The sequence below is a fragment of the Trypanosoma melophagium genome (assembly GCF_022059095.1).
Source record: "Trypanosoma melophagium isolate St. Kilda chromosome Unknown ctg10segment3, whole genome shotgun sequence".
In the NCBI taxonomy this organism is placed as follows: domain Eukaryota; phylum Euglenozoa; class Kinetoplastea; order Trypanosomatida; family Trypanosomatidae; genus Trypanosoma; species Trypanosoma melophagium.
The window spans coordinates 55001-78229 of NW_027125136.1; the positions used below are offsets into that span (position 1 = coordinate 55001).

General features: G+C 47.3%; 2 protein-coding genes across 2 annotated transcripts; one reads left to right on the forward strand and one right to left on the reverse strand.

Annotated features, from left to right (window-relative positions):
- Positions 1-3394: 3394 nt before the first annotated feature.
- Positions 3395-4211, reverse strand: LSM04_007210 (uncharacterized protein; the record flags this gene model as incomplete). The annotated part of the gene is made up of 2 exons (XM_067336523.1): positions 3395-3757; positions 4092-4211. 2 exons carry the CDS (start codon positions 4209-4211, stop codon positions 3395-3397), a joined length of 483 nt encoding a protein of 160 aa, XP_067194782.1.
- Positions 4212-16800: 12589 nt separating this feature from the next.
- LSM04_007453 (uncharacterized protein) lies at positions 16801-17981 on the forward strand (the record flags this gene model as incomplete). Its single annotated transcript, XM_067336534.1, has 2 exons — positions 16801-16966; positions 17254-17981. The coding sequence occupies 2 exons, from the start codon at positions 16801-16803 to the stop codon at positions 17979-17981; spliced, it is 894 nt and encodes a 297-aa protein (XP_067194787.1).
- Positions 17982-23229: the final 5248 nt, after the last annotated feature.

Genomic DNA, 23229 nt, shown 5'->3' on the forward strand with positions numbered 1-23229 from the left:
ATTATTATTATTATTATTTTATTATTATTATTATTATTATTATTATTATTATTATTATTATTATTATTATTATTATTATTATTATTATTATTATTATTATTATTATTATTATTATAAAATTGCAACTTAAAAATCATCACAAAACATCGAAAATAGATGAACTTCTTTCTTTTTATTCCGCTCTATTATTTAAAAGAAATGATACATCCGCGCAACCAAATAATCTTGAAGAGAATATTCATAATAAATAAAAATTATTAAACAAAGACAAGTATCGCTTAAGAATAAATAATATTGGATTTATGTTATGTACCAATATTATTTCTTCTTAATATAAAAAATTGTTGTTGCGCGTTGAATTAATTATTCTCATATATATATATATATATATATATATATCTTTTTTTATCCATTCGACAAAGAAAAAAAAACGGGAGCTTCAGTAACGGTTAAAGTTATTTTTTTTAAACTATAAATATTACTTACTTAATAAACACAACACGTCACCACAACATCATGGCGCAGAGAAATTGCACTTTACGGAACCGCGCCCCGCCACAAACACAAAAAACAAAAAACATCATTGCCACCATTAAAAATATTAAATCAGGCCGCAAACCGAGAGGCCCCCCACGGCCCCGCGACCGAACCCACGAAAAAAATGAAGCCAATCAGAACGAACAACCAAGAAAAACCTTCACCGCAACAACAATCGGCGAGAACCGCCCCGCGGAGACGCCGCCGGAAACCAAGAGGATGGGAATCGACAACGCCTACCGGAAGGGAAAGCGGACCCGACACCATCCAAGAGACCCGATCCAGCCCTTCGCACCCGCATCGGATGCAAAACACCCCCTTAGAAAGACACCCGGGGCAACCGCCGGTGCCAGAAGCGGGACCCCCAACGACGAACCCTTTTGGACAACACGCCCCGACCGCCTTTCCTGCCAAGCCGGGGGAAAGGGGGAAGGCCAGAACCCCACCGGGAAGAAAAAAAACGCGGCCTGCCCGCTGCCTTCCGGCGTTGCGGGAAAAAGTTTGGCGCCGGCCAAAAAACGATTTCCTTTCCCAAGATCGCGCAAAAAACCCACCCAACCCCCCACCGCCCAAGGATTCCCACACAGACCCATTCAACAACCTACGAAAGCGCCCCGTTCAAACCACGGTCTGCCCCAAGACTCCAAGGTCCAGAACCCCTACGCCTCCTTCCTCCACCCCTCTAAGGCCTCCACACCCCTCTAAGGCCTCCACACCCCTCTAAGGCCTCCACACCCCTCTAAGGCCTCCACACCCCTCTAAGGCCTCCACACCCCTCTAAGGCCTCCACACCCCTCTAAGGCCTCCACACCCCTCTAAGGCCTCCACACCCCTCTAAGGCCTCCAAACCCCTCTAAGGCCTCCACACCCCTCTAAGGCCTCCACACCCCTCTAAGGCCTCCACACCCCTCTAAGGCCTCCACACCCCTCTAAGGCCTCCACACCCCTCTAAGGCCTCCACACCCCTCTAAGGCCTCTACACCCCTGTAAGGCCAGCGAAGGGCTCGATTATGGAATCCCTGACAGGATTAGTCTCAAGAGACGTTTGTCGCGATCCCCAACAAGCAACAAAAGACAGAGGAGATCATTGGGCCAATACATTAATATGAAACCAAAAATAACAAAAATTAATAACAAAAGAAGGCTATTGGACGGGCTCTGGGAAAGGATGGTGGGAGCAGAGAATCTCTCGTAGACTGTTTTGCTGTTCATAGATTGGTTATAAAAATAAAATAAAGCAAAACTTGAAAATAACAAAACTCAAATAATAAAAACCCAAAATAACAAAATAAACATTACAAGAGCTTGAGGATCCCACAAAACGAAGGGATTTTTCTCTCAAACACCGCTCTTCATAGACAGCAACCTTGGTGCTCTACGGTGAGAAGCTGATAGCCGTGCCGTTGGGGTAAAACCCATAAAGGCGAGAGGAATAAAAATAATACTTTTCACGATTCCTTGTGACGAGATGCTACCTTATCGCGGCGCCAGGGTTAGGCACTCAAATTTATTCAAGGAAACCAAAAGCACCCAACAAATTTTTGAGGGAGGTTGCCTCCTTTAACGGCCGCGGTTTCTTTTTCTTTTTCTCTTTCTTTCTCTTTTAAGGAGGGGCCTCCTAAAAATACAGATCAAAAATTTATTTTTGACACATGTGTTCTTTGGAATACCATCCCTTGGTGATGTTTGGCCGTCGAGAGTTGGTGCCAAGGTCCATTACCTCGTATTTTTCGGGGGAAGCCATGGGCCAGCATTCTTCTCTTCTGGGGTTTGTTGGTTCTTAGGCTACAAACGTCGTGCAGTGCTTGGACCATCCGCGTCATGCTGGGAGAAAGCTTTAATCCGAGAAGGTCCTGGGGCACGCGCCGGCGAGCCCTCAGCAGCGGTTTCTTTGACATATTTCACCTTTGTGCGAATGCCGCTGGGGAGAGGCACGGACCCTAGAGATATGGTAACAGCTATGGCCTCCCGTATTGGGAATTGGACTCTTTTTGCCCCTCAGGCAGCTCAAAGAGACAAAACCAATCCATGTTCCACCACCGAGATTCTTCAAGAATCTTTATACCCTTTGCACCTAGCGCGTGGTGGCAATATATGAAAAAATTAAAAAAAAATAATAAATAATAAATAATAAATAATACATAATAATAATAATAATAATAATAATAATAATAATAATAATAATAATAATAATAATAATAATAATAATAATAATAATAATAATAATAATAATAATAATAATAATAATAATAATAATAATAATAATAGAATAAACAAAAAAGGAAAAAGAATATAAATAAATAAACATATATATATATATATATCGTTGCTAACGCCCACTTCATTGGAGTAAAACCCGCAAAATTGCAAAGAACAAAAAAAAATTGAACGATTCCAGAAATTTTTTAATAAGGAAAGGCGAGGGTTTATTTTCGAACATTGTGAACACTATATGTGTAAAGGCCACCCTTTTTATGGAATTCGCTCCTATGTCGTGAAGAAAAGGAATTTTTTCCTTATCTGCCCTTACTATAGACATTGTATTTACCGTTTTCCCCACAGCTTTTAGGGCTCTGTGTTTCTTTCGCCCCTAACCCTAACACCAACAACAACATAATACGCCACTCAATGATGATTGCTTTCAAAATTATTTGGCGGTGCACCATAATTCATAATTCGCAGCAGCCTTACCATAGTTATAAGAATAGGGTTCTGTCTTGAACCGTTGTAATATCGCTACTTTCACTGCCGGCGTCCTAAGCTGACATCACCAGCAAATAGTTCTATATTCAGACTTCCGCTTCTTTGCTTCAGTTCCCATGACAAAACCAGGTGCGTATAGTGTATTTGTTTTCAACTAATGCCCACTGCATGCCCACCAAAACAGTTTTATTTGACATTTTACCCAGTGCCAGTGGGGTTTGCGGCATTTACGCGTATAAGGAGAAAGTGCCTCTGGCAAGTTGAAATCTGGCCATAAAAAACAGAGATTGTTATTTCTTCCCGAATAGCCAAACCATTTAGCGCTGCAAACTCCATAACTTTTTAAATCTGAAACTTCTTTCTTCCCAAGTTTGACGCGCCAACCTTTCCAATGTGGCGAAGAAGGTCTCGGATGCACACTTGGCCTGGCAGGGAGAAGCCGAAATAATAGTTTTATCACCCGAGAAGCCTGCCCAGAGGAAAATCCCCCTCGGCCAAAATTCCTTTCACCAGATAGCTGGCGCAATCTTGCGCCATAAAGCCCCTTACTGCGACGCCAAACATGTGATACTTTTATGCTTGAATAAATTATGCGAAATAAGTTTATTCCGCTCTTGTGATCGTTCCCTGTCTTTAAGATTTTTGGGGGAAAGAAGTTTCTCAAATTGTTTTAGACTATGGAGCCTATTCGTTCAGTTAAAAAATAACTTTTTGTTCCCCAAAGCACCCCGGCATACCCCAAACGAACAGACGCACAACAACACCAAGCCCAGGCAAACCCACAGCCACACCGCCCCCGAGCATGCCGCGCGGCTAAATTGCTCTTACTTTCCCTTCTTAGCAGCCCCAACGTCCGCACCCACACCCCTCGCGTTCTGGAAAGTTCTCGGGGCTTGGCGGTCGGCCCAGTTCACGCACCCAGTGTTGTCAACTAACGGGCGCGTCAGCCTTGTCCCTTGCCCGTGGCGCATTTTGTTTTTCTTTCACCGGAAGGGCGAACGCCAGAGAATAATCTATGCCTTGCTTTCCCCTAGAAACAGAGAAAAAGAAAATATTATTTTTCATATCTATCCCTCCATCCCCGATGATTTGCAAAATACTGCATCAATTCACCCTCCCTAGTGGATTCTTTGCAAATAAATAACAGAGCTGAAGAAATGAAAGTGCTGGGAAGCCCTTTTTAACCCGCCTCCCCGCTCTCCCCGTCGCAAGTTCCACCCCTTCGCTATGTCTGATTTTTTGACGTTTTGCCCTCTCGATATTCCATCCGCTGGATTGGCCTCTGAGGCCAAATAACTCCAAGTAGCGCGTATACCGTGTGGGTGTAAAACCTTTTCTATGGCGCCGACTTCTGCAACCAACGACTCCGAACGTGCCTTCCCTTTTTGCATAATGCGCATTATCGTTTTATTACCAACGCGAATATCCAATGGCCCTCTCAAATGCATTTTAAAACCCCTTAATGCTAGATGAACGGCATGTGCCTTTGCTTTGGAAATCATGCGAGGTGAGTGCTTCCAAGCATCACCTGCCACCAAAACCCTCTACCTTTAAGTAGTAACGCTCCCCATCCGTACATGCATGTGGCTTTCAACAGCGTTGCCGTAGAGGGCGACTGCTGTGGTGGGTGAACCGGCTCGTTCGTTAATAACGTTTTGAGCCAGCTATGCCCGATGATCCCCGCGTTAAGTGATAAATTTGCTGGGCCTTGGGGCCTCATTAAACCCCGATTTAAACGTGACAATCGTCGACGCACTACCTTTAAGAAAAATAATACGGGAAAAGGGATTCACCCCTAACTCCCGCCGCAAACACCATGCGCGAAACAGCACTCTCCAATTCTTCAACCGTCGTCTTTTCCTGCGACGGTGCTTCTTGCAACCTTTTTATTGCCTTTTTACTTATGGAGACCGTCTGCTTCTTATGGTTAAAGCGCGCCCCGGTGAAATCGCATTCCTTCGTGTGCAACTGCCGCTTCCCGATAGTGGCACCATAGCTTTGCATGTTACGCGCAATCTGGCGTCCCCAAGATTTTACCTTTCCGTGCAGACCACCCATTCTAACGTTACCAATCCAAACGTGTATTTTTAGCTCTTTGGGCGCCGCGCACCGCGGTAATACCAATTACGGATCGCCGGCCGAAACCCCTCAATGGTATTTACAATCCCAGGGCCAAATTTATGACCCATTGGAAGCCGTGCGAATTCCACTAATTCCCCTGATTCCGTGCGGCAACGGAAACTTGCCCGCATTTCAACTGGTAAGGCCACCTGGAAAAAGGATGCCTTTAAAGCAAATTATGTTGCTGTTTCGCCTTAGAACGCACCCAGGTATCGGAAAATGCATCCCAAAGACACATCGGCCCCGCAATCATCCTGGGCATTCTTTCCATTTGGCCAGGCAATAAATCTCCTTCTCTGCCCTGACGGTTTATCCTCAACCACCGCAAAAGGACGACCCATCCTTTAGTTGGGCGCGAAGAAGCTGTTAATATAATCCCTGCTTCCCCCATACGCTTTGTATCAGCGTTGTTAATTCTTAAATTGGATCCACGTCCCTTTAAATGCGCTTCTGTGTTTTGCGTCGTGCCCCGCGCCTCGTCTCGTCGTCTTTGGCTCTCTCGTTCAAACGGTCCCCAACCCATTTGGTGGAAAGGGGTCCCGCATCTATTTCTTGCAACGGTAATTGTTCTTCTTCTCGCGTTGCCACTCGACTTCGATTGGATCGTTGTAGCATATTGCACCCTTTAAATAATGCACAAAAACCTTGCTTTACAGGTTCCGGTATGGTCCATTTTTCTTTCGCCCATTTTTCCAAATCTCCTACATCAATGATTTCAGGTGCGCTGAATTGTTTATTGTTGCGGCCCAATGGCCGAGATATCGTGCCGTGCTTCGTGGGGGTTCCATGGGGTCTGCGCGTTTTCCTAACTGATTTAGGAGTCGTGGATCGAGAGCTTGCCCGACCACTGCCAATGCGGCGTGTGCCAGTGCCCCCCTCTTTATGGAGCGAGCTGCCATTCCGTAGGGGCGAAGAATATTCTCCATGCCTTCTGTGGTTATTGTCGTTAACTTTTAGTCGCCCTTCATTTCTTTCACGACTGCTTTTATCCTTCACGCATCTTCCCCTCCGATGGCCGCGTACCTCGCTGCCCTTTGTGGATCGATCTTGAATGTTTTTGGGTAAGGCTCCCCAATCCAATATTATGGCTGCTGGGTTTTGTGCCTGTGGTACAAAATTTTATTTCTGGAGTTGTGTTACTTCTCCCTGTCGGCTGGCTGTGACCCGCGCCAGTCGTAAAGCCACTCGATCTCTTTCCTGCGGAAGAGTATCGCTTATCATATCCAATTCCCATCTCACCATTGGTCGGGTTTGTTTTAGGGGGCCTGCGCTTCCGTTTTCTTTTGCGGGCCCGCCAGAAACATTTGAGAGGATGTTCTCCCTAATGCCAGCATGGTGATCATTTTGCGCGTGTATTGAATCGTGCTGTTTTTTGCCAATCGCATACTTACGACAAATAACGGAATGTTTTCTTCCGCCACTTCTAAATTGTGCTGCGCTGTGAAATCGATGAATCTTCTTATTATGGACCCCCGTTGTTCCCATGTTGTGCGGGTCCGCATGTGTTTAGCGACACGGTTGTCCTCTGAAGCCAGCGCCACGATGTACGGATCGTGGGAAGGTTCGGGTATTATCGTAACATCCTTTATCGATTTTGTCCGTGGGGGAAAGATTTGTTTTGGGTTTGAAAGTTTCTTTATGCAAAGCCACACGGCGCATAGAGATGTAATGCCCGATGAGACTGCATCTGAAACAGTCTCCCTTGCTGGGAGGTGGTGCCGAATGTTTCTTCCTCAACTTCATAGCTGCTTGTATGAATGGATCCTCTCTTTTTAATGGCTGAGCAATGGCCTTCCTGACGTCCTGCATCTTCACTCCCTGATGATCCTTAACCGTTTGAATAATTCGCAGTTGTGTATAAGGTCGTCTTCCAATTTGCACCTGTTGTGCTGATAACCCCTTGTTGCGAACTTTGCAGACCCATTGTACGAAATTCCTCCATGCTTCCTGATAAACCGGAGCAGTATTTACTGACATAGGAAAATTTCTTGGTAGGCGGTCAATAATGGGTCAGGCGAAGTGCCAATAATTAATCGCAGCATACCGTCAAAGGTGCGTATTTGCCCTTCTTGCCGGCAACCGGAAAACGGCGCTGTTGGTTGGATATCTTGTATTCCCGAATAAAATTCCTCTTGTAGTTGTTCCTTGTGACCCATCGGCGTCGTCCACTCAGGCCATTCTTTTCTTGCTTCCTTTGTAGGTGTATGGGCCGTTGTTGGGTCAATGTTGTGTGTCGCGTCCCATCCCATTTTCTTTGGGGTCCTCTGGCTGGCCTAATTGGCGAAGTAAATCTTCGTTTTGCTTTTCTCTTTGACGGAGCTGTTCCCTGGCTGGCTCGAGTTGCGCCAACATTCCAGGCTTCTCCACCTGAAACTGGGACCCTTGCGCCCGTAATTCTGCCAGTTGCCTTTTTCCCTTTGCCAATTCTTCATGCGCGGTTGAGGTCTGCGTCAGTGCTTGCGATAATCGCAACTAATCCTCTTGCAGTTGGGCCTGCAAATGTGTAACTTTGTCGTGAGCTGTTGTCATTTGCAGTTTTGATTGTGCCAACTGTCTTTGTGTATCTGTCGGTTGCCCTTTTGCTTTTGTTGCCTCTTGGTACGCTTGTTCCATTTGTTTCTACAATTCCTGGAATTGCACACTGGCATATTGGTGAAAACGGTACTGAACATCCTGTAGTTGTGCTTGAGCGCTTTGATATTCCTGCTGCGGCACGGATGCTCTTTCTTCCAGCGGTGCCCATTCTGCACTGAAACGCGCGCGTGCTTCTTCAAATGCCTGGAGAAAATTTTTATTCCGTGGCATCGTAAAGTTTATAATGGAGGTACGCAAATCCTCCCAATTCATAGATCTATCTTGATCCAGATTAACGATGAGTACGTCGTTTTCCAACGTTAGAATGCCAACAAAAGGATAACTTAAATGTGGAGCCGCAGATGGACGAAATGCAAATGAAAAAGCCGTATGGCCATTCTGGCGCACCAAATCCACGAATACCTGGGTACTGGTCATCCATTCCGCTGCGGAATAAGACTGACAAATAGTACTTCACATTTTTACTTGCTTTAAACTTACTTTCAGAAAACTTAAGGTTAGACAGGCTGTAAAAATGAAAAAGAAATGAAGGTATCTATCATGAAAAGCACTCAATATTTTACCACCTGATAGACGTAAAGCTCGACCATTATTTTCGCAAGCCTTTAGAAAACCAATCGGCAACAACCGCATGGTTCCAAAGGCAAAAAAAGAAAACGTGCCGTTATGCCGCCGTGGCGGAACGATGGGGTCACACAGAAAACATCCCAGAACGCAGCGAACGGCCGTTTTGGGAGAACCATTTGCCCAATACTTCCCCACCGCCCCTTTAAATGCGCGTACCCCTCCCCTCCTCTAACCTGCCTCAAATTCCTCTCGTTTCTTCTCGCATTCCCTCTTGGCTAAGAGTCTCTGCTGTTTCCGGGTTCTCTTCCCAAAGAAAGCTTCCCGGTGCCGTTGTCCGGGCGGTGGAATTCCCTTTTCCTGCGGCTGGGCGGGGTTTCAGTTCTAGAATCGCTTCCGTCTGTTTGTTTTTCTGTGGCCCTTCTATTTTTTCTTTTTCCTTTTAGCAATTTTATATCGGTATTCTGTTGATTTTTCTACTTCCGTTTCCGATTTAATGGCGCTTCTGTTGTTTGCTATCCTGCGATAGGGTTTCTTGTATTGTATTCTTGCGTTTTTGCTCTGATCAAAAACCGTCGTCAGGGAGTTGAAATTTGAGACATTTGCTATTATATTGTAAGCCACGTTCCCTTTCTAAAAGCACCGCACGTTGTGCACACAGAGCAGGGCGTACTTTCCTAAACGCTCGAAAGAAATCCAGGTTTTTTACCATAGTCAGCGGGAAAAAAAAAGTTAAAGTGCTCAAAGTTTTTTTGTGGCACTGATTGAAATGAAGAATAGGCAGCCTCCTCCTCAATCGTTTCAAACGCCATTATTATTACAGGTTGGCTGTGGGCTGCGTGCTATAGTATAATCAAGGGAAAATCCAGATATTGTTACACGACAACCCTTGTGACAACAACAAAGGGTAGTAACAGTAAAAAAAGGTGTCGTGTGTCTTTTTTTTTTTTAGAGAGAGACTTAAAAACAGAACATTCCCATAAAGAGCACGCAAAGAAACACCATTTTAACATAGGCATCAATTTCCTGGACTGGGGTCCCTATCTGATTACCTTGTTCAAATCGGCGCTTGGGTTCTTCCTATGTTCTAACAGTGGTTGCGCGATGCTTTGAATAATATGATCCGGGTTTTTTCCGTTTGAGATGGTGGCAGTGGTTTCCAAATGCTTATTTATATTTAATACACTCCACTTTAATGTTGCAGAGGACCAGCTGCTATTAATTGGGGATGGGGTTCATCAAATAAAGACCCCAGACCAACACACCAGGGAAGAGCGACCCGCCTTATTACCGGCCCCCTTTGCAGCTGAAAGTTCCAATCTCCGCCTTTAAACGGCTGTGCCATCAACTGGAAGAATGATCGACCCAATTTCTTACTTCAAAATTTCACCGTATATTCCCCCGTTTTGCTGCCGGGCCAGGGTTCCACCGCAACCCTTTGGAAAGAGCCCAGGCCACAGGTATTCCCCAATTCTGAACTACGTTGTCGATGGCCATAGACGAAATTCAGACGTCAACCTTAACCGAAACCAATCCTGAAGCATATGCACGCGTAACTTTGCCTCTAGATGGTTCCTAGAATCCGCTATGTTCACTTTAGTGTTTTTTATTAACGGCAAAAGCAGCCAACCGCAAGGGCACAACGCGAGCAAGAAGTACACTACTTCAAATCCTTTTTTTGCTTTAGCACTGGATCGCTTGGTGGGATGATAAAAGAGAAGAGCGGGTTTATTGGCCTTAGCAAGGGTGTGAAAACGAAAGGGTGCCGGGAACCATTATCCACAAGCACGCAGAAAGCGCATCTGCTTAAAAATATACACCAAGCAGGTTCTGAAGTGCAACTAGTAAAATTTTTTACCACTGGGAATCATAAAGAAAGAATATTTAAAGTAACTCTAGGGGGCGATCTAAAAGAAGGACTATGTTTTCTTCCTGTTGTTATTGGGGGTTTCCCTCTTCAACTATTTCTTGCCCTGCCAAGGGGGCAACGTTAAGCCTCATATGGGGCAGTTGAGTCTATGACTTTTTTGGTATCTTGGGAATGCTGAACATAAGAAACCACTAAGTAATTTACTATGAGAGTCTAATTTTGAAATCTTTTATGCAAGAAAAACAGATCGCTAGACCCACCCCCTAAGTCGTCAACCCTGCCGGTCGCGCGACTGATTACTTTTTTTTCTTTTTATACCTCGTGTTTTTATGGGTTTTAACCCAACGGTACGGCTATCAGCTTCTCACCGTAGAGCACCAAGGTTGCTGTCTATGAAGAGCGGTGTTTGAGAGAAAAATCCCTTCGTTTTGTGGGATCCTCAAGCTCTTGTAATGTTTATTTTGTTATTTTGGGTTTTTATTATTTGAGTTTTGTTATTTTCAAGTTTTGCTTTATTTTATCTTTATAACCAATCTATGAACAGTAAAACAGTCTACGAGAGATTCTCTACTCCCACCATCCTTTCCCAGAGCCCGTCCAATAGTCTTCTTTTGTTATTAATTTTTGCTATTTTTGGTTTCATATTAATGTATTGGCCCAATGATCTCCTCTGTCTTTTGTTGCTTGTTGGGGATCGCGACAAACGTCTCTTGAGACTAATCCTTTCAGGGATTCCATAATCGAGCCCGTCGCTGGCCTTACAGGGGTGTAGAGGCCTTACAGGGTGGAGGAAGGAGGCGTAGGGGTTCTGGACCGCGAAGTCTGCGGTATCGCATAGCACCGCTCCACTGCCAGAAGGAACTGGGCTAAATGTTTAGAAAAGCACAGTTTCTGGAGAGGGATATCTGTTATAGCATACTGCATTCGCAATGGGCGAAGGGCGGGGCAACTCAAGAGATGCAGTGCTGTTTCTTCACAGCCGGTACGTTGGCTAGTATGCGCGCGAATATGCCGATACCCGTGTTGAGACATGCGGTGTTGTGTGAGGCCTGATTTGCTCATGCATTGTCTGTTGCATGTGGGGCAAATCAGGGCCGCAAGGTCTATGTTCTCGCCCTTGCTTCAGGAGGATTTGGTTGCCCCTTTGGCAGGCATGCCTTTGCCATGGTGAAAATTTCTGCAGTGAATGGCGAGTGAAGGCATGTTGGCGTAGAACTTCTTACACACACCGCACTGAACCTTGCCGCGGTACTCACGTTCCGGTGGCGACGAGTCTCGCTGACGGTTTTTATTTCCTGGAAATGTTACCTTTATCGTAATCGGCAGTATCGGAGTTCCAGGTGGGTGTTTTTGCTTTTTGTGGCACGATAGAGCTCCTATGTTACCGAAATCCCTTAGAAAAATTCACAGCGCAGCGATGCTGGCTGTGGGATTAACTGCGTGCCGGGTGCGTCTTTACTGGGGTCCTCAGGATGGCGTGCTCGAATGTGGGCTTTGAGGCCTGTTTTAGGGCGCGCTATCATGCCACATTTGTCACATGGAAATGCTGATCCCTCTGGTATTGGTTCGTCTGCTCTTGGGCGCTTTCTTTCAGCGGGAGGGCATTCTGCGTTGTGCATGCGCCTGGGGTGGCGAGTTGATCCGTTTTTCTGGGGGAAGGTTCGGCAACACAAATTGCATGCAAAGGGATGTTTTTTCACTGCATGTGCTGATTGGCGAGGTAACGTATTTACCGGAGATGTTGGTCTGGGCGGCGGTGGCTCAGGCGGTATGTCCGGCGGAGGTGGTGCATGGGGAAACTTGAGTTTCCAAAGCGCATCGGCTTTCTTAAACCATGCCTGTTAACCATGTGAAGCGCTGCGGTGTTCCTGCATGAGTATTGTGCTCCGCACTCTGTGCATGCTGCTGGCTCGGATGCTTTACTCATGGGGTGGTGTCTCTGCGTTGCTTGCGGCTTTGGTTGGGCTGAGTCGTTTGCCTCTTGGGGGTTGCACCATCGAAAACCAGAGGGATATGGGTTTGGATTTTTCTCAGCAACCACCCATATCGATGCGAGACTCCTGTGCGGAATCTTGCAAGTGCTGTTTCTTCTTCTCGTGTTAGTTCTGGGTTGTCTTTGGTGGGGTTCCAGTTCCCTGTGATTTGCCATCTATGGGAAGGACGAGGTGTTTCCTCCCCCTTGATTATGCGTTTGGCGTAGGCAATAACATCGGGAATCCAGGCATCATCCCTCTGGGTATGCTCCGCGGCTTTTTTGGCCTCAGCGTCGCATTTTTAGTTCTTCTCTACTCCGCAATGGCCGAAAATAAATTGCAGTCGAATGCGGGCTTTGCGACGTTGCACTTGGAGGATCAGGTTCCATAGTTTACGGAGCATAGGATCCGCAACAGTCAGGGGGAGCAGCCTGGAGCGCTGCCAGTAGAGACAGCGAATCTGAGAATACGGAAACTCTGCAGGGTGTTGGGTTTTCTGCCGGTAATATCGTGAGTAGTTTCCGCAATCCTTCATAAAGTGCTATGGTTTCGGCCGCGTAGCTGCAGGCTAGGGGGCCAGCTCCTCTTTGCGTGGTGCTAAGCAGTTCGCCACCCTTGTAAATCATCGCCACTGCCCCAGATTTGACACCCAGGAATACCGAGCCATCAGTCCAAATTTCATAATGTGTACGGGGTGGTGGTGTTTCTCCCATGCGGCGGAAATGTCGGGCTATCCAACGCTCAGATGCTTCCTTTTTGTGTTCTCCAGAGTTGTCAGCGGAGACGTTATCCAGTGACGTGAAGAAGCGAGCGCGCCTACCGAAACGCAGTGTCGGTGTTAATAGCGGTAACTCGCGTGGCTCTATATGGAGCGTTGGGTATGCCTTCATTAGGCGCACATAGAATTTTCGGACTGGGTGGTTCATGTGGTAAACCTGATCAGCGCTTTCTTTCAGGGATCCACCTTTTGCCTGGCATAGTAAGAAGTGTTTGAGGCTCCGTATCATGGCTGTTGTTTCTAGTGGTAGAAGACGGGCTTCTCGCAGTGCGTCGTCGGAGCGACATCCAAATGGGATTCCTGCTATGGTTTGACAAGCTTTGTTTTGGCCTGCTGCTAATTGTTGGCGGCGTGTGGGTGAAGCATCCCAGTACCAGACCTCAAATCCATATATTGCCTGGGCTTGAACTAGGGCCAGATAAAAAGTGCGCAAAACATCCCGTTTTGGGCCCCATGCGGTGGACGAGATTGCAGCGAGCTGCAACAACCAAAAATTCATGCGTTGCCTCGTCCGTATTAAATGGGAGGACACTCCGCGATGGTGTTGGAATGTAATTCCGAGGAGTTTTGGAGCTTTCTCTAGACCGACAGGGTGCCTTGCAGTTCAAGGGAGGGGGTTTGGGTCCAATGATCCAAAGAGGGTGTATTTCGTTTTGTCTGCGTTTACTTCCATGAAGTGGCTCTTGGACCATTCATCAACCACATTTATTCCGCTTTGTAGCACACTGTTGATGGCGTCTCTGTTCCCATCTCGTGCTGCTAGCGTGAGGTCATCGGCAAAAAAGCCGTGGTACAGAAGAGGAACTTGAGATAATCGTTTGCTTAGAGTGTTCATTACTATAGTGAACATAAGCGGGCCTAGAACCGTTCCTTGTGGTACGCCGCGGTGAAAATAGCATTAGTGGGGAGGATTTTCCTTGGACTCGTACTTTAGCCCGACGTCCTTTTAAAAATGAGGCTGGCCATCGGATGATGTGGGGTGGGAGCCCCATCTCCCGCATCGCACTAACAATTCGGTCGTGATCTACAGTATCGAAGGCCTTGGCGCAATCGACGAATACGGCACCTTTGCGCGAATCGTATGAAGGTCTCTTGAGGGCTGCGCGCAGGTGTAGTAATTGGTCTAGTGTGGAGTGGCCAGGCCTGAACCCGGATTGTTGTGGGGTCAGCTTGGGTTCAATAACATCCCGAATACGGGCTGCTATAATCCTTTCCATTAGTTTGGAAATACAGCTAGTTAATGTGACTGGTCTAAACGAGTCTAGGTCTGTTGCCTTCTTCCCTGGTTTGGGGAGGGGCGCAATAACACCTACTTTCCAAGCAGCTGGGACAATACCAGTGCGGAGACTTTCATTGAAAAGTGAAAGGGTTTCTGCTTTCGCTCTGGGTCCCAAATGTTGGAGAGCCTCGCTGTAAATCCCATCCGGACCAGCCGCCGTTCCTTTCGGGAGAAGGCGCTGGGCCCGTTCCAGTTCCGCTTCTGTAATGGGTGTAAATTCCCCGTCGACAACTGGGATGGGTGGCGGAGGGTGGGAGTGTGGGTGCCGTCTGGCCCGTGTGGAGTAAAAACGGATGAAGTGCTTGGCCTTCTGCTTTTCCGTGAGCACCGTGTTGTTAATCTTTATCGCCGGGGTGCTCAGTGGGCGTGGGGCGTAAATCCTCTTTACAACGTTCCAACTGCAGCCGTCTGCTACGGCCATCTTGCCGCAGAGGGCTTTCCATCTTTCATGGGAGGCTTGTCTCAGCATCTCTCTGCGGTGTGTTGCCAACCTGTCTCTATAGGCAGAGGCCTTACATTGGAGGATCTCCGACTCAATCTCACCGAGTTCTGGAGTCCAAAAGGGGCAGTGTATCGTCCTCCGCGGGGGACCGCTGCAGCTGTTGCGATGCGGATCGCGGAGGCGAGTAAACGTTCTCGTTTGTGAACGCTCATCTTCTGTGTTGGTAGTTTTCGGCACTGAGCATTTGACATTTGTCTAAAACGAGACCGTTTCGCCTTCTTCCATGCATAGAGTGGGGCAAAGGGGCGAGGGGACCGCAGTGGCCCATCATCATCTACTACCGCGTCGAAGAGGATGATATAATGGTCACTATCCGGAGAGAACTTGGCTGTCCAAGACTCTATGCGACACTCTCGGGATAGTGTCACGTCCGGCGCGGACGGACCGTGACGTGTAGTGTGGCGGGTGCTTTCTCCAGTGTTCTGTATGACGCAATCGTTATCTAGGCACCATTGCACTAGAACATCGCCACGTGTATCAGGTGGGATCGCGCGATTCCAGGCCAATGCATGCGCGTTAGCATCTGCACCAATGGGGTGGGGTCCGCTAGTTTTCAAGAGCGCGTCCAGTTGCGATGCTGCAAATGATCTCCCTGGAGGGAAGTGTGCTGACGTCACTGAGAGCGCCAGCCCTTCTGTCAAGTGGATCGTCGTGTGAGTATACCCAATGCTCGCCACAACAGACGATCCTACTTCCACCGGCAGGTCTTCACGAACCAGAATCGAACCGCCGCCACCTTTAGAGGGGCAGGACACTCCATGATGTTGATAACCAGCGATTGTGAAACTCGACACTTCCGCACAAGACATTTTCATCTCGCTTAGAAGGCCGAATGGCACGTTTTCCTCAACCAGGGTTTTGTGGAGAGCAAGCCCCTTGGCCTGGGTAAGTCCAGCTGGGTTCCACGGCATACCTCGCAGAGAAGGGCCGGGATTTTCCTCCACACCACCGCTCAGCAGTAACTTGGTACAGGTGATATTGCTGACAGCACGTCGAAAAGTGCCCCGGGACCTTCTTGGATTCAGTTCTGCCCCAGCACGGCGCGGCTGGCCCCGGTGCTGTGCGGCGTTTGCAGCCTACGAACTAACAAACCCCCTAAAAGGGAAGAATGCTGGCCCTTGGCTTTCTCCAAAAAATACGAAGTGCTGGACCTTGGCAACGCCTCTAGAAGGTCAAACGTCAACAAGGGATAGATTGACCATATGTAAAGCCATATGGCAAGATAACGAAATCAGAACGCCAGCCAGCCTTTAAAACACACAGGCGGCAGGCGGTAAGCAAAACCCTCTTCCATACAACACTTGAAGGTGTAAAGGCAGATCGCCCTGATAACAAAAATCGGTGGCATGTAAGCGGTACATATAGTTTCACTTCTGTATCCAAGGCAACTCTCTATATCCACCCAGAAACCTCACAAGTCATGAAGAGACGACCAAATTCAACTTAACAGCCAACCTGGTAACAGCGCATTGCTGCGTCCCAATGGCGCAGTTGCAACGGTATCAAAGCAAGCTCGACAGTCGGCATGCAGCTTAAAAGAATCCATGGAACTGAGAATTGTTTCAAAAAAGATTAACCCAATGAATTTCGCAGGGCGAGGTGTGGCCATGTGGGTGTCACTCATCTTGGACTCTCCTTATTTTCTTCCTCACCGAGTCAGAAAATAAAACAGCTACAAGCAAAATGAACCCTATTTTTCATAAGCTCTGCCCTCTTTTTTACGAGCCCTTCACGGCGATGGGTGCCCAGACAGATGTTGTTTTTATTCGGACGCCTCAGCGTCTAAAAAAATAAATTATGCGACTAAATGGGTAAATAAGGATTTCGTTTTGCGCAGCTCATGGGCGTAAGGGTTGTGGAAATCGTTGCGCCGAGAAAATGGCACCCCCAGGCGCGGCGATTTTAAATCGGAGATACGCCTGGAACGGGTTGCAGGGGAGTGGAACTCATAGGAAGGACAAATCCCGAACCATTCCGGGAAGAGGAATTGGTTTAAATACGTTTCCGCAAGGGCGCCCCGCGCCCCAATGGGTGGGCGCTTTAGGTTCCGCAGCGCAACATAGCGAATAACTTCAGATATTGCTTCCCAATAAACGGTGGGGAAGAAATAACGTGAAACAACCAAAACGGTAACCGCTCTGCGTTCGCCATGTCCCCCCTTAAAGCCGATAAAAGGCTTAGCGGGGTGTAATTCCAACCACTCTTCCCCGGGCTCTGCGGTTTAAATTTGGGCAAAATATGGATCGGCAAGGGCCTAAACACTGCAAGGGGCCACGCCCCACTGTTGGAAAACGGATCGCCGATATCGCGTGGAAACCCGCGTTCCTGAAGCCAAAGCCAAAACGGGGAAGCCAAAACCCCGGCACCAAGGCGATCGCGACAAAAAACGTCAAATAGAAAAACCCTGTTGGGATATGCTTTCGTTGGCGCCTCGTAAACGCGGCGGGGGGCGGGATTGGACCTCTGACGCGCTGTTTTTGCGACCGGCGGCCCCCGCAAGGCACATTCTAAACAACCGAAAGGGCCCAATGAAAAAATCAAGGCCCACCATTTTCAACGCAAGCGCGTTGTGGGCACCGAGGGGTTTGGATAAACAAGGGGTTTCCCGTTGGTTGGGTTGCCCGGTTCCCGGAACATTTGGCGACGGCCCCCAAAAAAAGGGCAGAAAGGAGATAACTTCGCTGCAGCGCCCTTTACGGCCAAACTTTGGGAGAGATTCCTCCGCCGCAGGGGTTCCCGGGGCGGTGGGGGTTTGGTGTGTGGGTGCTGTTTGCGCTCCTTCGCTGCTGGGTTTTGCGTTTCCGTGGGGTTTTTCGGGGCGAGCGCCATGGGATATAGCGGAGGCGGTGCCGGTGATGGGGCGGCCTCCCGAAACGGTATCCTCCGCTGGCCTCTCGTGCCCTGCGATTTGTTTTATGCATTGCGGCAAAATTGGAATCACCAGAAGCTTGGGATTTAGAGAAAGCCTGGCAACGGAGGTTTGGAATATCGAGAGGCCCGCCCCTTTCGGGGATTGCCAATCTGCTTCCGGCCGCCCGTCATTCCCTTTATGCGTTTAAAACAGGGGGCGGTTTGGAAGGGTATGTGGGAGCTACACTTTTATGAGGAATTAAGTCCAGACGCCGTTTGTTTTATTCATGTTTTTTTCTTTCCTTTTTTTTTTCGCCTCCCGTTTCCCCCCGCCGAAAACTTGGTCATTGCGACGCCGCGCTTTTAACAGCAGTTTTCTGATAGCCTGCGAAAAGGATGATCGAGCCTTGCGCTGATATATTTTCTGTTATTATCTTTTCCCCTTCAAAGTCTGCCAAAAGTAAGTTTCCGGAAAAAAGTAAGTTTACAAGCAAGTATAATGCCAACTACAACCCGTTGGCCGTTTACGGAAGTAGAGTGGCAAATCAGCACGCAGGCGTTAACAGCATTTGTGCGCCATAAAGGCAAAACGGCTTTTTTCTTTGACTATTGTCCAGCAGATTCTCCGCAAACAATTTATCACGCTGAAATTGAGTTATTCCTTAAAAATGACACCCTAATGGTTCAGGCAAACGGCCGTAACGTCATGCCATGGGCGTCTCTTGGTCCCTCCCTGGTGCGCTATAATGTGCCGCTTAACCCAGACTTTCTACAAGCATTTGAAGAAGCACGTGCACGTTTCATTGCCGAATGGACAGCATTGGCAGCAGCACGTCCAAGTTTAACCTATGGGTATCAAAATGCATTAAAACAATTACAGGATGAATCCTTTCGGGCACAGCAGCACGCAAGCAATCAGGTCCAGGAATTACAAGACCAAATAGCACATCTTCACCAGGCAGCCATGATCGAAAAAACATAAAAGGAAGAAATGCAAGCGTATTTGAAACATATCCAGACGCAGTTGGCCGAAACACAAGGGCAACTTGTGGCAGCATTACAAAGACTCTCGCTGCAAGAGAATGAAAGGACAGAATTGCGGGCACAAGGGTCCCAGTCTCAAACGGAGAAGGCTGAAATGATGGCGCAACTTACATCAGCTAGGGAACAGCTGAGGCAAAAAGAAAATCGATTTGCCGAATCATTGCGCCAATTAGGGCACGAGACACAAACACTGGGAAAAGAAGAAACACGCGGCATTGACCCACAAGCCGTTCATACACCTACAAAGGAAGCACGAAAAGAATGGCCTGAGTGGACGGCACCGATGGGTTACGAGGAAAGCCCAAAGGAGGTTTTTCGGGGAACGCAGGAACAAAGCCAACCGGTTTGTACCGAATATGTAAGACCAGAAGAGCGCATCAGAACATTTGAAGGAATGATGGATTATTTACTGCAGACTTCACTAACCCAATTGGTGGCGGCATACCGGAAAATCTTTCCTATGCAGCAAATCCTGGGCCAGCCTATAATGATGCATGGAATAATTTTGTGCAATGGACCAACACCATTCGTAATGAAGGAATCTCGAATCAACAGGTACGCTTCGGAAGCCAGTTATGCACCCAACTCAGGGTTATTCAGGCAGCAAAGGATTTTCCGGGAGTGAAGATGCAGGATATCAGGAGTGCATTGCTCAGCCTTTAAAAAGATGATCCATTCATACAAGCAGCTATGAAGTTGAGGAAGAAACAGTCGGCACCATCACTCAGCAAGGCAGACTGTTTCAGATGCGATCGCATAGGGCATTACAGCTCTACGTGCCGGGTGCAATTGCAACGAGAGACTTTTAAACCAAGAAACGATATTCGGCCACGGAAACAGTGAATACCGGAGCCAAGGGATGATGGGAGATCAACGAAAGTTAGATATTCAGGATTGGATTCGCCAACAAAACACCGTGGTTTTCTTCCAACCACACATCCGAAAGGTGACAGAAGGTATCATAACAGGAAATATACAGAAACACGCCACACAACTACACCAACGGCAAAGAATCTTCCCATCATCAACACTTCTCCAACGGACAAAATCGATAAAGGATGTTACGATAACACCCGCACCTTCCCACGATCCGTACATCGTGGCGCTGGCTTCAGAGGACAACCGTGTCGCTAAACACATGCGGACCCGCACAACATGGGAACAACGGGGGTCCATAATAAGAAGATTCATCGATTTCACAGCGCAGCACAATTTAGAAGTGGCGGAAGAAAACATTCCGTTATTTGTCGTAAGTATGCGATTGGCAAAAAACAGCACGATTCAATACACGCGCAAAATGATCACCATGCTGGCATTAGGGAGAACATCCTCTCAAATGTTTCTGGCGGGCCCGCAAAAGAAAACGGAAGCGCAGGCCCCCTAAAACAAACCCGACCAATGGTGAGATGGGAATTGGATATGATAAGCGATACTCTTCCGCAGGAAAGAGATCGAGTGGCTTTACGACTGGCGCGGGTCACAGCCAGCCGACAGGGAGAAGTAACACAACTCCAGAAATAAAATTTTGTACCACAGGCACAAAACCCAGCAGCCATAATATTGGATTGGGGAGCCTTACCCAAAAACATTCAAGATCGATCCACAAAGGGCAGCGAGGTACGCGGCCATCGGAGGGAAGATGCGTGAAGGATAAAAGCAGTCGTGAAAGAAATGAAGGACGACTAAAAGTTAACGACAATAACCACAGAAGGCATGGAGAATATTCTTCGCCCCTACGGAATGGCAGCTCGCTCCATAAAGAGGGGGGGCACTGGCACACGCCGCATTGGCAGTGGTCGGGCAAGCTCTCGATCCACGACTCCTAAATCAGTTAGGAAAACGCGCAGACCCCATGGAACCCCCACGAAGCACGGCACGATATCTCGGCCATTGGGCCGCAACAATAAACAATTCAGCGCACCTGAAATCATTGATGTAGGAGATTTGGAAAAATGGGCGAAAGAAAAATGGACCATACCGGAACCTGTAAAGCAAGGTTTTTGTGCATTATTTAAAGGGTGCAATATGCTACAACGATCCAATCGAAGTCGAGTGGCAACGCGAGAAGAAGAACAATTACCGTTGCAAGAAATAGATGCGGGACCCCTTTCCACCAAATGGGTTGGGGACCGTTTGAACGAGAGAGCCAAAGACGACGAGACGAGGCGCGGGGCACGACGCAAAACACAGAAGCGCATTTAAAGGGACGTGGATCCAATTTAAGAATTAACAACGCTGATACAAAGCGTATGGGGGAAGCAGGGATTATATTAACAGCTTCTTCGCGCCCAACTAAAGGATGGGTCGTCCTTTTGCGGTGGTTGAGGATAAACCGTCAGGGCAGAGAAGGAGATTTATTGCCTGGCCAAATGGAAAGAATGCCCAGGATGATTGCGGGGCCGATGTGTCTTTGGGATGCATTTTCCGATACCTGGGTGCGTTCTAAGGCGAAACAGCAACATAATTTGCTTTAAAGGCATCCTTTTTCCAGGTGGCCTTACCAGTTGAAATGCGGGCAAGTTTCCGTTGCCGCACGGAATCAGGGGAATTAGTGGAATTCGCACGGCTTCCAATGGGTCATAAATTTGGCCCTGGGATTGTAAATACCATTGAGGGGTTTCGGCCGGCGATCCGTAATTGGTATTACCGCGGTGCGCGGCGCCCAAAGAGCTAAAAATACACGTTTGGATTGGTAACGTTAGAATGGGTGGTCTGCACGGAAAGGTAAAATCTTGGGGACGCCAGATTGCGCGTAACATGCAAAGCTATGGTGCCACTATCGGGAAGCGGCAGTTGCACACGAAGGAATGCGATTTCACCGGGGCGCGCTTTAACCATAAGAAGCAGAAGGTCTCCATAAGTAAAAAGGCAATAAAAAGGTTGCAAGAAGCACCGTCGCAGGAAAAGACGACGGTTGAAGAATTGGAGAGTGCTGTTTCGCGCATGGTGTTTGCGGCGGGAGTTAGGGGTGAATCCCTTTTCCCGTATTATTTTTTCTTAAAGGTAGTGCGTCGACGATTGTCACGTTTAAATCGGGGTTTAATGAGGCCCCAAGGCCCAGCAAATTTATCACTTAACGCGGGGATCATCGGGCATAGCTGGCTCAAAACGTTATTAACGAACGAGCCGGTTCACCCACCACAGCAGTCGCCCTCTACGGCAACGCTGTTGAAAGCCACATGCATGTACGGATGGGGAGCGTTACTACTTAAAGGTAGAGGGGTTTTGGTGGCAGGTGATGCTTGGAAGCACTCACCTCGCATGATTTCCAAAGCAAAGGCACATGCCGTTCATCTAGCATTAAGGGGTTTTAAAATGCATTTGAGAGGGCCATTGGATATTCGCGTTGGTAATAAAACGATAATGCGCATTATGCAAAAAGGGAAGGCACGTTCGGAGTCGTTGGTTGCAGAAGTCGGCGCCATAGAAAAGGTTTTACACCCACACGGTATACGCGCTACTTGGAGTTATTTGGCCTCAGAGGCCAATCCAGCGGATGGAATATCGAGAGGGCAAAACGTCAAAAAATCAGACATAGCGAAGGGGTGGAACTTGCGACGGGGAGAGCGGGGAGGCGGGTTAAAAAGGGCTTCCCAGCACTTCCATTTCTTCAGCTCTGTTATTTATCAGGAAAACAATTATAGGGGAAAAATATTGGGAAGCATTTATGTTCTTAGGGAAAAGATTGGTTCTTACAGAAAATTATTATATTACTTTTGTTTCTTCTATTTTATGTTATTTATTATACGAGAAAGCAAGATTTAGATTATTCTTTGATTTTTCAAGAAATAATTGGAAATGCAAAAATCAAAGAAAACATTGCTCCTACCTGGACTCGAACCAGGGTTATCGGATTCAGAGTCCGAGGTGATAACCGCTACACTATAGGAGCCTCATCCCGAAATGAAGGGAAACCTCAAAGATGTTTTAAAAAAGTAAAAAACCAATCATTATTATTATTATTTTTAAGCGTCTCCTGTTTTTTCATTTTTATTTTTTTTCTTTTATTTTTAGAGGAACAACGAACCTTGAAATCTAAAGGCATCGAACAGTAGGCAAAATAAAATTGTATAATAGAATGGTTCTTAAAAGGGGAAAAAAAAACAAATTGGTTTACCAAACGAGGTTTTTTGTGGCTCTAACTACCTGATTCCTTCACTCTTGGAATGGGAATTGCCGGGCAAAACAAAGCAACTATCGCCTATTGGGCACATTTTTCTCTCTGCAGGTAAAAAAAAAAAAAAGCAAAGCGCCGACACATAATAAAAGAAATAAGGGCCACCGCGCCAATACAAAGCTGTAGAACGCGAAGTTTGAAGAAACCTCATGTTTTTGCTAAACTTTATTGCCAGATGTTTAGACCCCGCGCCCCTTGCGATACGGACGGCCCTTTTTTCGAAAACTGGCCCAATG